This window comes from Chaetodon trifascialis, chromosome 20 (genome assembly GCF_039877785.1).
Source record: "Chaetodon trifascialis isolate fChaTrf1 chromosome 20, fChaTrf1.hap1, whole genome shotgun sequence".
Taxonomy (NCBI): domain Eukaryota; kingdom Metazoa; phylum Chordata; class Actinopteri; order Chaetodontiformes; family Chaetodontidae; genus Chaetodon; species Chaetodon trifascialis.
In genome coordinates this window covers 7,325,796-7,340,630 of record NC_092075.1, presented here as the reverse complement: position 1 = coordinate 7,340,630, position 14,835 = coordinate 7,325,796, and the positions used below count along the sequence as shown (strand labels likewise).

The following is a 14,835-nucleotide window of genomic DNA, read 5'->3' as shown; positions in this document are numbered from 1 at the left end:
GTACTGCAGAATTAGTATATTAATTTTTGATACGTTTAAGTTGGACTTAATATGTAGAATTTATCTATTTAGAAGTACACTTTTTTAAAGTATATGTCAAACATACAATAAATGAAAGACTAAAAGTATACTATAGGATACTAAAAAGATCCAAAGACCACATGATATAGGTGAAAATAAATAGTTACTGTCCAACAGTCCCATATAAACAGTTAGTATTAGAACATCTGAAATCACAGACACTTTACTGAACCTTTAATTTCTCTTGAATATTAACCCAAATTATCAATGAAGCCTAATTCCCTGTAATGTTTTACACTGCTGAAAAATACATTTAATCAGTGTTGTATCTAAGTACAACTTTGAGTACAATTATACTTAAGTATAGCCATTGGTGTATACTTTTCCAGCACATTTCAGAGAAATTGTACTTTTCCCACCATTTATTTGACCACTACAGTCACTAGATGCTAAAATGTGAGTTAAAATCTACCACATGATCGTCTTGTAAATTAGGATGCATAATGACAAACCTATCCCGCAGTATGTATGTAGAATATAAATAACTTCTCTTCACGTGGAGCAACTACATGATTAAAATTCTGCTTTAAAAATGTCCTGCAGGATACCTACAGGACAGGTGCTGCTGCGGAGGGAGATTGTTTTAATTCATCCACATTATAAATGGCTTCTTCAAAGGCAGCCAAGCTTGGCTCAGTTTCCTGTCATCCAAATATTTCTTGATAAAATTTTCAGAGCGCCTGTCTTGAGAAATAAGAGACATGCGACTGCCCCTTCTCTCCTTTTGCTGAGTGCACACGTGGTGTGGTGAAGGGACCTCAGTTCATTCACACAATCGCAATCTAGGAGTTATCAGCTCCAAGGACAAGCAAATAAAAGCCACACTGCCAGTCCGGGGACATTTTATCAAGCCCTGCTACCCTCGATCTGGTCACAAACAAACGGAGAACCAACTTTTCCCCAGATCCACCTTCTAAAACATTCCACCTGCTCAGAAAAAGCCACAAAGTGCAAATGAGAGTAAATCCAAACAGTTATTTAAGAACGAATCAAGAGAAAGCATGAACATGTTTCTATGGTTTTGTTTAAAAGTTTACAGTCCGTCTGTCTCTCACAGGCCTCTGTTTCTGTGTTACGTCACATCGCTGACCTTAATGAAACCCTGATGGGAAGTTAAAGGAATAACCTGGGCCAAAAGTGGCTGATTGTGGCTCCTCTGCTGAGTCTCATGTGGACAAACCTGCAAAATATTTTATTACATTCACAACATCCACATATTCGATCAAAAAGGAAACTTAACTGCTTTTAGTTAATAAAACTGCAGAATTTTATGATTGCTTTGGCTCAGTTTTCAGAACAAATTTCAGTGAGCAAATAACTTCATAAAAAGAGCCAAACTTACTGTTTAAACACAAAAAGCTCCTAACACAAAATTTTGTGCCACTCATACAAACTGCTTGTATTTCCTAATCTGGTACAGACATTTTAATTTTGTGTACTACCGTATGTGAGATTTTGACGCCACAATGGAAGTAGAGCATTTTGTGTTGAGAGTTTTGCAAATTGAAATTGTTGTGAAAATTACACTACTAATATTAACTACACTAATGTAAGTCCCATTAACTTAAGTGAGAACTTGTGTTTTTTCCAGTTGTTCACAGTCAAATACTAAATATTCAGTGGTGGAATAAGACTTAAGTAAAGTATTCATACCACACCATGAAAATACTAAACTACAAGTAAAAGTCCCGCATTCACATCTACTTTTAACTAACTGTCTTCATTTATCCATTACTTTTAACTAATTATTTTAAGTGTTTATCTATTACTTTTAGCTATTTTTACTAACTATTCAACTGTTCATAACTTTTAGTTATTCCATTTTATATATATATATATATATATATATATATATATTAGCTTTAGCTAACAATTTGAACTGTTTATTCATTACTTTTAGCCAATTAGTTAAAATGTTTGTCCATTACTTTTAGCTTAGCTATGCACTTCAAATATTTGTCCATTACTTTTAGCTTAGCTACATATTTAACACATTTGTCCATTGCTTTTAGCTAACTGTTCAACTGTTTATCCATTACTGTTAGCTAACTGTTTAACCGTTTATCCATTACTGTTTGCTAACTGTTTATCCATTACTGTTTGCTAACTATTTAACTGTTTAACTGCTTATCCATTACTTTTAACTAACTGTTTAACTGTTCATCCATTACTTTTAGCTAACTATTTAACTGTTCATCCATTACTTTTTGCTAACTATTTAACTGTTTATCTGTTACTTTTAGCTAACTGTTTAACTGTTCATCCATTACTTTTAGCTAACTATTTAACTGTTCATCCATTACTTTCGCCAACTATTTAACTGTTTTTCCTGTTACTTTTAGCCAACTATTTAACTGTTTTTCCTGTTACTTTTAGCCAACTATTTAACTGTTTATTCATTGCTTTTACAGAATAGTCTACTCCCATTGCATGAACCATCACCTAAGTCTGTTATGTCCAGCTTAGTGACTTTCAGTGAAACCTTGGTATTTAGGCCGTTGCCTCACCAGGGCAGTTTTTTGGTCTCCCGCTCCTCCACCCCTCACCCTCTACCTCTGGTCAGGGTCGATCAATACTTCCCCTGTAGCTTATCACTAATGTGGAACTGGCTGTTTGTCCAAACCCTGCTGCGTCTACATAAAGACTTGGACGGGACAGCATCAAACCCCAAATGCACCACGTATCACCTGATGAACATGCAGCTCCGGACGCACTACTGGACTTTTAACTGTTTGGAAAGACTCAAAGATCGCTGGTGCGAGAGGGAAGGAGCAGAGAAGAGAGAGCAGTTGGGGAGAGTCAGGAGCAGGAGAGTGACCTCCTGGATGAATGAATGAATCTGGGAAGATGATCCACTTTAGAAACCTGAGGTGAGTTGACTGTCCTGCATTAGGTCTGAATTCTTTAATAATGTTTTTATCAAATGCTTGTGAACTATGATAAATTTAGTTGAAAATGCCATTTTCAGCTCATAAATTTTATTAAACATAGTTAAAAGCAGCTCAATAAAGACGTATTGAATCTGCTTTGACATGCAGTCTGAATCAACTATTCATCAACATTTGAGAAAACTTTATGCCAAATAAATAAATAAATAAATAACATAAAGGGGCATCACACAGGTGTCCTTATATGTTGTTGCTCTCTTATTCACACACATTGCACACAGCTGCAGTCATCCCCACCATCAGTAGACAGAGACAGGCCGGACTTTGGACGCTTTGGATAAGCCTTCTGTATTTACTCACCACTATTTTCCCTATTTTTCATAGTTTTCTGTCTTTTTTTCATGTGTGTTTGAACTCAGAATATTGATGGGTATAAAATCAAAGTGCCTCATGGATGATGATAAATCATAACTTAAGTGTGATTTCAGTTTTCAGAAAACAGCACACACCACGTGTCCTTCAGCGTTTGTTTCTCTCCACTTTGGTTTCTCTTTATTGATTCCACACGTCACCAAACTGCTTTTTTCCTTATTCCACCAGGTCGTCCGCCCTGCAGTTTGTATTAACAACCTCTCCGTCTGCACTATCCACAGTAAATTCTGTCCTCCAGAGCTGTGGAGTGTGACAATGGTGTTTGTGTCCTCTGTTTCAAACGCCATTATCACACTAAATAGCTACAGTGTGAAAGGACCTCAATATATTCGTCAATTCCTGTTTTGCCTGTTTTTTTTTGTGTTATTTTAAGGCTTCTGTATAATCTTTGAGTTTTTGTGCAGATTTGTAATAGTTTCCTCATTCATGCTGTAAAATCTAATTTTTTTTTTTTTTATGCTTGAGACACATTGCACTATGCAGGAGGGGCAGAGATGAAAATAGATATGCACTGTGTTGATACATCATTCATGATCTTGAGCCTCTGAGTGTGACCCACTTACTTTGCATTTGAGGTGCTAATTTGCTGCTGGCCTTCTTCTGTAAGTTTAGATAAGATTAGACTTGCCATTTGTTTACATACTGCTGCCAATTTCTCCAATATCTAAACAGGTCATCTAACTCGAACACTTGTAATGTAAGTCGCAAATAACGTGAATAAACATTATGTTTTTTGTCTGTTGCTTTAGAGTGAACTTTTGCACCATTCATAAGAATTAAATAAGCCATAAAGTGTATAAACAAGCAAATATTTGTCATTTCATAATGACACAGAGCTCCCTCCCTCAAACTTATGTAGGTCAGAGGTCCCATTACAGGAAATGTGAGTTGATTTAATTTCATGAAAATCAAACATCGGAAAGCATATTCAACCAGCAACATCTCTTTAATAACAAAGATCTACACATGGGCCATCGCTGCACCCTGATAGCCATGTCACCAATTTAGGTCAAGGATTTAAAACGCAACAGTATTATATAGAGACCATTTGAGCCTGCAATAGCATGCTATTGAGATCATACAGACTCAGTTTGCAAGTAGATTTGGCTCTTAGTGTGGTGGGATCACTGGGTTTAGTTTAACATGTCTTCCACTTGAGCTAGACCAGAACAGTATAGATCCTTGAAATGATGCCAGATATCCAAAATCAATCTAACAAGCACAACTGCCCCAGATAATAAAACGACAAATAAATAAATCTTCACATTTTCCAGTGAATAAATTCAAAGGCATCCTTAATGTGTGCTTCATATGTACAAAATGTTTGTGTCATTTTTAGAATAGAAATGTGAACACATCCTGAATTAGCAGCTTTACTAAATGAGCAAACATTGTAATATGGTGACATTAAACTGAATATATGTCCTCTGTCACCTTGCAAAACGAACACACAAAAATGACCCACTCATACTGTATAACTGAGCCCAAAACATTACACATCCTCTACTGGGTGTATTTCATCATACAACCTACTTGAAATACATTTCTTCTAATCAATTAATTACCAAGTTCATTAATTTAATGAACTTACAGTTTGAAAATGTCACAGAAGTAGAAAAACAAGAAAGACTCTGCATTGATCTGTAAAGAAAAATCATTGCACCTCATCAATAAAGCAATCTCTAAGACATCACAGTTCAACACTGTAGACAAACGTCATTTTCAAGTCTTTGTTAGATTTGTCACAGTTTTCCCAAAACTAAATGAAATTTCCTCACCTAGATTATTATAAATACTCTTCCATACAGAAATCTTCATTAAAATAAAATATATCTCTCAAATGTTCAACATGAGATGAAGCAAAAACTCGCTGGTTGTGTAGCGATCGCTCCCTTCAGAGTCAAGTATGTGTGTCTCCGCCAAGATCTGGCCTGCTGCTGCTCAAAACTTGAGATGCCTTTATGATTCCTCTTAGGCAGGCTGAACTCTCACCCCTGTAGTCCAAGATTCTCCTCCAATTATGACTTGCCCTTCACTGTCGGCCCAAATGTTTTCTTCTTGGGTGCAGCGGAGGGTTGGGGTTTCGGTTTCGGAGCAGATGCAGGCTTTTTAGGTTTGGGCTGCAGGGATTTGAGGCCCAGGATCTCACAGTACGTGTTGCACTGGTGCAAAGCTTTGAACTGGTCAATAAAAGAGGTGGCACAGTTTCCTTTGAAGCCTTTGTATCTAGAAATAAATGAATTATGAACACATCAATTTGCTTGTATCAACAACTTGCATCTATTATTGATCTCCTAAAAATACTCACCCCTTCTTACATGTGGCTATTCCCACATCAGTAAGCCTCATTCCCACTCCTGAAAACCACAAAAAATCAGATTTAGTGATAATGCAGATAAAAACATTTTGCACACATTTCAAAATCTGCAGTTTTTCCAACCTTGCATATCAGTAACCAGCAGGTTTCCCTCAGTCTTATGGTAGACCCAGTGCTGGAAAGCACAGCATTTCTGTCCTGCCTCTGAGTCACGTCTCATCAGGTTGAGCTCTTTGCCATCCTTCACTGAATACTTGACAAAGTCACCAAGCAGCTCCTCCTCCAGCGTGGCATATGGTATGTCATTGGATGGACGATGAACCAGGTAGATGGGAATGATCCTAGTGGAAGCATGAAACAAAGAGCTATGACTATTTTACATCATATTTAAAATGATATGAAGACTCAAGAAACATGCTGCAGAGAGTTAAGTTGGGCATTAAATTCACAGCTTGTGCTATGAGCCACTCACTCTGGGATCTCTCCAAAGGATTCCACAGACTGGGCTGCAGTGGAGTACCTCTTGATGTACTCTCTTGCAGTGTTCTGGACCTGGCACTCCTACAGAGCAAAAAGTCAATTACATTACAGTTACTTTCTGGATTAGATCTCTGCACAAGATGATAATTAACCTATAGGAAACCAACAATGATTTTGTGGGCTACAATAAAAGACATAAAGGCCTTGATCTAAGATTGTGTTTTCTGTGTTTTTGTAAAAGTTATTTTAACTCTGAGAACTGACTGATTGGACTGTTGGGCCTAACATCAGAGTCCTGCAATGTTCTCACCTCTACAGCCAAAGTAAAGTTCTTCTGAATGAGCTCTTCGTTGTTCTTGGTCCCGTAGCTGATAGCATTGTGTACTTTGAGCACGCAGGAGTGTCCGGGTACTAAAAGGTTTATCTGACCCGCTTGCAGCTTGGTCCGGAAAGCCCGCCGGTGCATGCCCTCCCCAAAGTGGACCTTTTCAGTGATGATGCTGACAGGTTGGTTCTCACCAAAGTATTGGTCAGACAGAATATCCTCTTTGAACATCAGCCTGGAGCAGTGGACATCCTCTTCTTCACTCCCCACCTCTACAGGGGCAGCTAGAAACAAGGAAGACAGATCAGGATCCAAAACAAGACAAGACTGGGATGTGAAGTAATAAACCTTATTCTCAATGACAACTCACATGAGATGGTCTTTGGAGACGGAGGGATGACAATCTCACTGAGCACTGTGAAATGATCAGAGAGTCAAAAAGAAGGAATGCTGCTTTTTGTAAACTGTGATGGATAAATTTTTTTTAACTGTACATTCAAGATTGTGTTTAAGTCATGTTTTATACCTTCATATGTGAGCAGGTAGTCCAGAGTGACTGATCCATGTAAACTGGTGAGCTGACACTGGTACTTGCCCAAGTCTTTGTGAGAAGCGTTGGAGATGGTCAGTGACACTCTGCTCTCATCCCCTGCACTTCAGAGAGAGGTACAGTGTCACACAATGCACGACACAAAGCCACTCACCTCCATACAATGACCCTCTACCACTGAATCTGAACCAGTTACATTTAATTATACCTATTATGGTAATCCAGGATCCATTCTTTGTCAAAAATATGAATTGTGTTTGCTGATATTTCACTGCTTTGGTTGCTGCTCACATCAGAGGAAGTATTATGCAACTGAAGGTATCTATAGATAGATGTAGGTACAGGTTACACAAAAGCAGCGTGACTGCTGAGCAAAAGATGGAAGTAAAAGGTAAAACGAGCCCTCCAGCGCAAGTATTGCATAACAGATTTTGCCTTGTTCCTTGCTACTCTTTCTGATGTTCATCTAATGTGGTAGGTCACTATGTATAGGATAGTGGTAGGTGCTTTGAGGTGTAAAGCTGAGTTATGTGAAAGTGTTGTGCAAAGGTAAGATATGTTGCACAAATCACGCAAAAAAAACTATATACCTCCTCTTTAGCTCAGTCAGGACAGCGCTGTCTCTTCTCCAGGTGACGGTGTGGTGGGTGAAGACAGCCGCAAACTGACACCACAGGCACAAACTTTGGGGGTCTCCACTCACTGCCACTGCCTGGATAGGCTTCACTACCTTGGGCTCTGCAGACATTATCACAAGCTTTTATTATGAGGTGAAGAATGTGAGTTTACATGCCATCCTGCGGGAGAACGGCCAGAGAACAGCTCTTGTACTGATAATGTGTCATAGAAGAGTGCGTAGTAGACAAATGGTTTAGTGTTTATTTCTTACCTTCCTTAGGTGGGACCTTCTGTTTGACCACCTCACTGTACGCCTTCTTACGAGTTGCCCCTGCCTCTACCTTGGGCTCCTCTCCCTTTGCCGCGACAGAAACACCCGGCTTTGGTAGTTTAGACTCCAAAACACTGACAATCTTCCCAAACTTGTCTTCTGACAGACGTCGTCTTTTAATAATATCATCGTTCAAAGGACTGGTGAAGTTTTTTGGCTGGTGGTCTTTATGATCCACATGATGCAGAGGTTGTTCTCCCTGGGAAGCTTTAGCCTCTGTTTGCTGGGACTTTTTCTCAGCACCATGTGAGTGATCACTGTCTTTCTGAGCTTTTCCAGGTTTAGCACACAGCTTGGCCTCAAACATATCAATCCTCCCCTTTGCAGACTTCGGTTTTGCTCCATTCTCCACCTCCACCATTGGCTCCCCTACGCTCTTCACTCCTGTTGCATTTTGAGGGTGTTTCTTTTTCTTCTTGCCATGTGGTTTGCTTGGAGCCTTCTCAGCTGCCACACCAGTAGCAATCACCAATTTAGCCTCCTTGTCCTCAAGCCCGGCTGGTGTGCTCTCACTGGTTTGATTTTCTCCAGTAAGTGGACGTGTCTCTTGTTGTTTGCAGACTTGCTGGGCTGAAACATGGTGAGATGAATTCTCCTGCTTCTTGGAAGCTTGTGCACCGTAATAATGACCGGCTGGCTTGTCCTTTTTGGAGCGTGTTTTGCTCTCTGAGGTGGACTTATGGGTTTTGTGAGGCATCTTTTCAGCTGGTTTCTGATTCAACTTGGCCTGCTCAGATTTTATGATGGGTTTTGCAGGCCTGGCGACGAATGGGTCATTTATATCTAAAGTGATGCATGCAACACGTTTCTCCTCTGAGATGATGAAATGATCTGCTGGGACAACAGCCAAGTTTGATAGATCTCTACTGAGGTCATTAATCTCCTCAATTATTGTTTTTCTTGGAGTGAAGAAACACTCTGCAACGTCCAAGACCAGATTTCCCTCTGGTGAAGAAGTCCCAGAAGAGTCTATTGTATTTTCCTTTTCATGAATCAACTCACCTTCCAAAGGTGGTTTGTCAGTATTTCCATATGAGGTTGGCCAGAAAGCGCAAGGTTGTATGTGATCACTGTTGTGATCACTGAGAGACCTTTTGACAAAAGTTTGAACTCCTTTCAAACTGCTGCTTGTCCGACCGAAGAGGGAGGAGCTGATACCGAGAGGAGCTAAGGGCATAATAAACTTGGGACTTCCCCACTGTGGCTCCAACTGACACGCTCCGTCTAAGTCTGGTGAAGTGTCAGACGACACGTGTGTGTTAACATTTATATGCAGGCCAGGTTGTGTGTCCACACCTGGCACGCGTGAGTGTGTCAGAGAGTGTGTGGTGAGGAAATCTGCTGAAGATTCTGTTCCTTCACGATCAACTTCAGCGGGTTCAGACCTCCTTTTAGCTTCCTGCTCGGCCACCGAGCCCAGCTGGGAGACGCTGCGTTCATCTGTCACTTCACACAGTCCATCTGCAGCGGGCTGGTAATAAAAATGTACAAATATTAGTAAGAATATGAGGTAATTTTAAGAGCAATTGTATATTTCCGAGACTGACATTTTAATTTTTTCATTATTTCACCAGAAGTTGGATCCTCTTATAGATCCTTCTAGAGCAAGACTGCCAGACTCCACTGTAATATGATAGTACTGCACAGTGTGTATATATAAATTTTAAAGTTAAAGGCAGATTGTGCAGTTGCATTTCAGATCTTTTTCATTTTTCTTATCAATACATACCTTTCTATAGAGCCACAATGCAAAAGTTTACAAAACATCATGCTCCTAGATGTGATCCCACAGTCCATATGTCCTGTATGCAACTGAAATCTACACTGTCACCGTTATAAACAGGAGCTCCAGCTATGCCATGCCTACCTAAGCCAATCAAAAGCAGTCCCCAGGCCCAAGGACCTGTTGGCATCCTGATCCTGGGTTTTTAAAGGAGTTGCGATGGGAATGGGTGTATTAAAGGGTGTGTACAAAAAGAGAGAGAGAGCACGGGAGGGTCATGTTTCAGCCCTCAGCTGTGCTCTCCTCTCACCCCTCCACCCTGACACGCCGTGGATGCATGCTATTATCATTGAACTTTCAGCTATTATTAGATGCCATTTCTGTCCATCTGAAGTTTTCCTCTCTCTCTGGCACTCCTGTTTCCTTCAGCACACACACAGCTGTCAGTCTTTGAGATGGGAGCCAAAGGACTTATCCAATAATGCAGAATCAAGCTTGGGTGAGAGACCTTGGGTGCTAAATGAATGGCTCCAATCCAAAGCAATTGTCATGGGTCTGATGTCCGGTGACATACGTGGATTTCACTCTCAGGACTACTCTGACACGCTATCAATAATATAGGTATGGCAACACCGACAAGGGCAGGAGTGGGAATGTCTCTTAACGCTCTGGCCATGTTTCCAAAGCACATGACTGATTCATCTGTTGGCCAGGATGCCTGATGTGAAGGTGATCGCTGTTATTCTCTCTATCGTGAAGGGTGAATCTTTCCAGTGCTTTCTCTCTCTCCCTCTCTGCCAAACGCTTCAGAAAAAGTGGTATGTGTTTGGGAGTGTGTGGGAAGGCATACTGTATGTGTGTGTGTCTTATTTGTGGAACCAACACACATCAAAAACGTACACATAAAGCAGAGCACAAACTTTCCACCTGTCAAACACTTTGCAGGATAATAAGTCTAAATTTTTCAATAATGATTAGAAATTCATATAAGTCATCTTACCTCCTCAATTATTAGCTCTCCCTCCAAATCTGTGTCCTCGATTATATTCAGTATGATTGGATCTTCTTCATTGCTGATGAAAATGTCTGTCTTGAAGGACTCAACATATCCACCAAAGTGAGAAAGGTCCAGATTTGCAGAAGAGGTAGATCCGGGGATCCCATCTGCTCCGTATCCTCCAGAAGAGGCCACTGTAGTACCGGATGATCCCACGGATGAGTGCTGGTGTGTGGGGCACAGGGATAGCTCAGCCTGGCTGCTTTGGATTTCTTCTGTTTGCTCTTCTTCTTGTGTGGTGAGGGTTGTCTCATACAGGGATTCGACGCTCTGGGAACCCTCTCTGTCTTGGAGCTCTGGTCCTGCAGCTTCGAGGCACAAAGGGAAACAGCTCTGCCCAGAGAGGACAGAGCTCTCCGGGATCTTTTGTGCCTTCAGAGGCTGATCCTGGACTCCCATGGCTGGCTGCAATACTGCCTGCACTGCTGGCTCTTGACCTTCACCTTCTTTAGACGTCCCTGTATCTATATAAGTGTTTACCCCTGCTAGTGCCTGTGTCAATGCATCTATCTCAGCCCCTGTTGCAGCAAAGGCAGCCGTGAAGTCCTCTGGTGGAGCCGTGATGATCCCAGTCCAGTCTGAGAGTGCGCTTGCCCAACTGTCCACTGATGACCACCTCTCAACTGGTGGCCCCCAATCTATAGTGTCAGTGCTGGACCGGCCAATCCCTTCACTATCATCGGGGTTGTAACCTGACACTTGTGTCTCTCCTGCAGGAACAGACAAGACACCGGTGGCTGTGAACCCTCCTTGCGTCACAGAATCTGTCTTGTCCCAAACACCCCTATCTTCTGTGTCTTCACCTGTGAGGTACTGGCATGCGTCCAGCCACAGATCGATGGGGCTGTGACTGTCCTGTAGTTTGGTGGTTAAATCAGTGACCTCTGGTTTCCCTTGTCTCACATCATTTACTGACATCAAGCCTGCCTCGCAGGCATCCACAGCAGGTGGTCGTAACCTCATGTGTTGGCTCACGTCTGACTCACAGTCCACCATAGCTTGACATTGTGTCACCACATTTTCTGAATCACACATCAGGACATGTGTATCACAGTCCTTTTTCCCCCCTGTTTGTGGTAATGGCTGGTATTCAGGACATTTAATCTCCTCTGGATCAACATAAGGGCTCAGGATAAAGTCCGATGTCTCACTTTCAAAGATGTAAAGGTCTGACACGGGTGCTATAGCTGTATCACTCTCTAAGCTATCTGACTGATGTGATAACGACCTCGATAGATACATGGCTTGACTGTGGTCAGAGCTGAAGCTGTGGCTAGACAGAGGCTCAGTCACAGATGGCTCCATCAAACCCTCAGAAGTAGATGAAATGGCCTCGAAAGGTTGAGATGTACTATTTTGTTGTCTGAGAGAAAAGGAGAGGGCTGGTTCTTTAATGTAAAACTCTGAAAAGGAGTCAGATGGGGGGGAAATAAGGTCATGGGAGAGGTGAGGTACAAGAGGTGATACAGCACCTGATGGACTCAAATAGCTACAAACCCTGAATTCATCATCCGTTGGTGCAGACTGTGAGCAAAGTGACAAACACTCTGCCATATTATAGCTGGATGACAAAGGCTTCAGACAGCGTGAGTCACTGTTTCTCTCCCAAGACGGGCTTTTGGAAACGCTTGATAAAGTCTCAGCTGGTTTGTCAGCAGGGTACGAGAGATCTGACATCGTCTCTGCTCCTGCCTCGGATGCTGACAGCATGTTTTCTGTCGGACTGTGCAGAAGAGGAGGAGAGTCTAAATCCTCAGCTTGACTGTCTGTTAGAGCTGGTGTTGACCGTGTTTGGTCATCCGTGCAAAGAAGCGACAGATCCATCAGGGCTTCTCGTCGTGCTGCTCGAGGAGGTTGTCGGCAGCGAGACTCCTGCTGTCAAACATCAACTTCAGGCCAAGTCTCGGAGTGAATTATGTAAAGTTCTGTGCACACATTGCTTGTGCTCGCCATCCTTGGTGTCATTTCCTCCCCTGGATCCAAGTGTATCCTCGTGTTTTTAAATTTAGTACCTGCAAAATGAAGCATGACATTACTAGAGAAGCAAAACATCTCACCGTTAAATTGCAAAAATAGAGTCAAATATCTATATCAGATGTCTGATCTGAGGCTTGTGTGCACATGGGAAGTATTAAATAAGGCCCAGTATCTCCCTCTAGCTGTTTATCTTGGTTGCAGGAGATGCCCCTTTAAACAGCATGTTGCATCTATTTTAGAAGCTTTTAAAGGGCACTTGACATACCTTATCAACAGGAAACCTTCCTGTTTTTGTTATTCTGCAGCTGATAAGAATGTCTGGTGTGTGGTGGTTGTGTTGTCACCAGCTGCAGACTACAATCTCCAATTCCTATTATCTATGTTATCGATATTCTATACACTAATATGTGAGGTCATTTGTTAGTGTTTGATATGTTACACAAACCTGTCCAGTCACGAGAATATTGAGAGAATAGCTGGTAGTGTTAACCTGCAATGCAACTGGAACAAAACATTTTCTTTTGCATTTCAGTTTCTTTTACTTTTTCTAAACCAATACATTAATGCACACTTGAAAACCATTCAGCATCATTGTTGATAATGGGCTCAACATTCAAGATATTCCAAACTCCAAAATACCAAAATAGCTTTACATTGAAACTAAAGTGTTACCATCTTAAAATGTTGGTAACAACAATGATGACACACCCAGTGGGCATTAATTTAATTATTTCAGATTACAGCTGCTATTACTTTTAAAACTGAAAAAGTATAGCTATGCACATGTAATTGTTGTGTCGCCCGCTACCTTGCATATGTCTGACATGAAGTGTTGAAAGGGGAGGCTTCAAAGCATGCACCCTGATATACAGATTGCAGGAGGGGAACTGGTGGCAGAGACACTGGAAAAATACCAGCACATCTTCACCCATGGCCTGCATTTGTCAGATTCCTGCTGCAGTGAAGGACACCTCACCGGCCCTCAGGCCTGAAATGTTTACTATGAGTACAGGGCCTAGCTTTAGAAAGTGTAGTGACAAACCCCTTGAATATAAACAAATTTCACATCATTTTCAGGCAGCGAAAAACATTAAAACCCCAACAAAATGCTAATCTTACACTGCTCAATGTAAATTCCTATTTACCTTAATAAATCCAATCGTTTGATTTGCCACAGCCACATTTAGAGCACTGACTCTATATTTAGATTTAATGATCACGTGCATAGTTCATATATCAGAGTTATAACCTACATTCACAGGCGCTCTGAAGTTTTAAATTGAACAGTACGGCTCGATCTGTACAAATATTGAAAAATAATAAAGCTGTCGGCACCTGCATGACTGAGCGCAAGAAAGTGTAATTCGATGTCATCTTGAGCGTCTGTGCCAAAATAGACCCGTCACACAACACCCCCAAGCCTGCTGCATCTTCCCAGCTCCTGTATGTTAACTACTGAGCTTGAAAGCTCTCATAAATGTGAACACAGTTTTGAAAATAACGACTCAAACTGCCTCAAAATGGGAGACTTTCTCAACACTGAAAGCTGCACATGAGCAGGAAAAGTGCAAGAGTATCAGCCAGACGTTACACCTGAAATTCACTTTAAGGGATTAATTCTGTTCTTCAAAGTGTATCATGAAGCACAGCAGAGTGTGTGTGTGTGTGTGTGTGTGTGTGTGTGTGTGACTGCATCAGCCTATCAGCAGTGTCGTAACAGACAAAGCAGTGTAATTGACAACATAACCTTCCCAGAGAGATCCACGAACACAAACGTCTAACGAGTTACCTCCCAGCTGAATCACACATGCTAAAAGTATTATTAAACCAGTTGTCACAGCCCGCGAAGGGGATTTCAGCCCTGCATGCAGTACGTACCCTTGTCATAGCCGTGTGGTTGAGGACATAGACCTGTGATGTAGGACTTCAGTATGAGCTCAGGCAGAGCCGGTGGTCTTGGGGTGAGAGTCTATTTTTAGCTGTTGTCCCCCGCAAGTACAAAGTCGGTTACCTGATATTGCAGACATGTGCCGATCTTGAACATTTAACACTCGAT

The 14,835-nt window shown here is 41.5% G+C and overlaps 1 protein-coding gene across 1 annotated transcript; it reads right to left on the bottom strand.

The window, feature by feature from the left end:
• Positions 1 to 4,330: 4,330 nt before the first annotated feature.
• Positions 4,331 to 11,798, bottom strand: alpk2 (alpha-kinase 2). The gene is made up of 10 exons (XM_070989431.1): positions 10,746 to 11,798; positions 7,963 to 9,493; positions 7,664 to 7,811; positions 7,050 to 7,177; positions 6,894 to 6,938; positions 6,509 to 6,807; positions 6,191 to 6,279; positions 5,842 to 6,059; positions 5,710 to 5,758; positions 4,331 to 5,627 (listed from the first exon to the last, which is right to left on the bottom strand). The coding sequence occupies exons 1-10, from the start codon at positions 11,796 to 11,798 to the stop codon at positions 5,420 to 5,422; spliced, it is 3,768 nt and encodes a 1,255-aa protein (XP_070845532.1). The 3' UTR covers positions 4,331 to 5,419.
• Between the last annotated feature and the right edge of the window lie 3,037 nt (positions 11,799 to 14,835).

Excerpts from the sequence above, each read along its gene's own strand:
- alpk2 (XM_070989431.1), bottom strand. The coding sequence starts at position 11,798 with ATGGTGGACTGTGAGTCAGACGTGAGCCAACACATGAGGTTACGACCA. Across the intron at positions 7,178-7,663 it reads CTGACTGAGCTAAAGAGGAG|TGCAGGGGATGAGAGCAGAG; the intron begins GTATATAGTTTT and ends CTCTCTCTGAAG. Across the intron at positions 5,628-5,709 it reads ATAGCCACATGTAAGAAGGG|ATACAAAGGCTTCAAAGGAA; the intron begins GTGAGTATTTTT and ends ATTTATTTCTAG.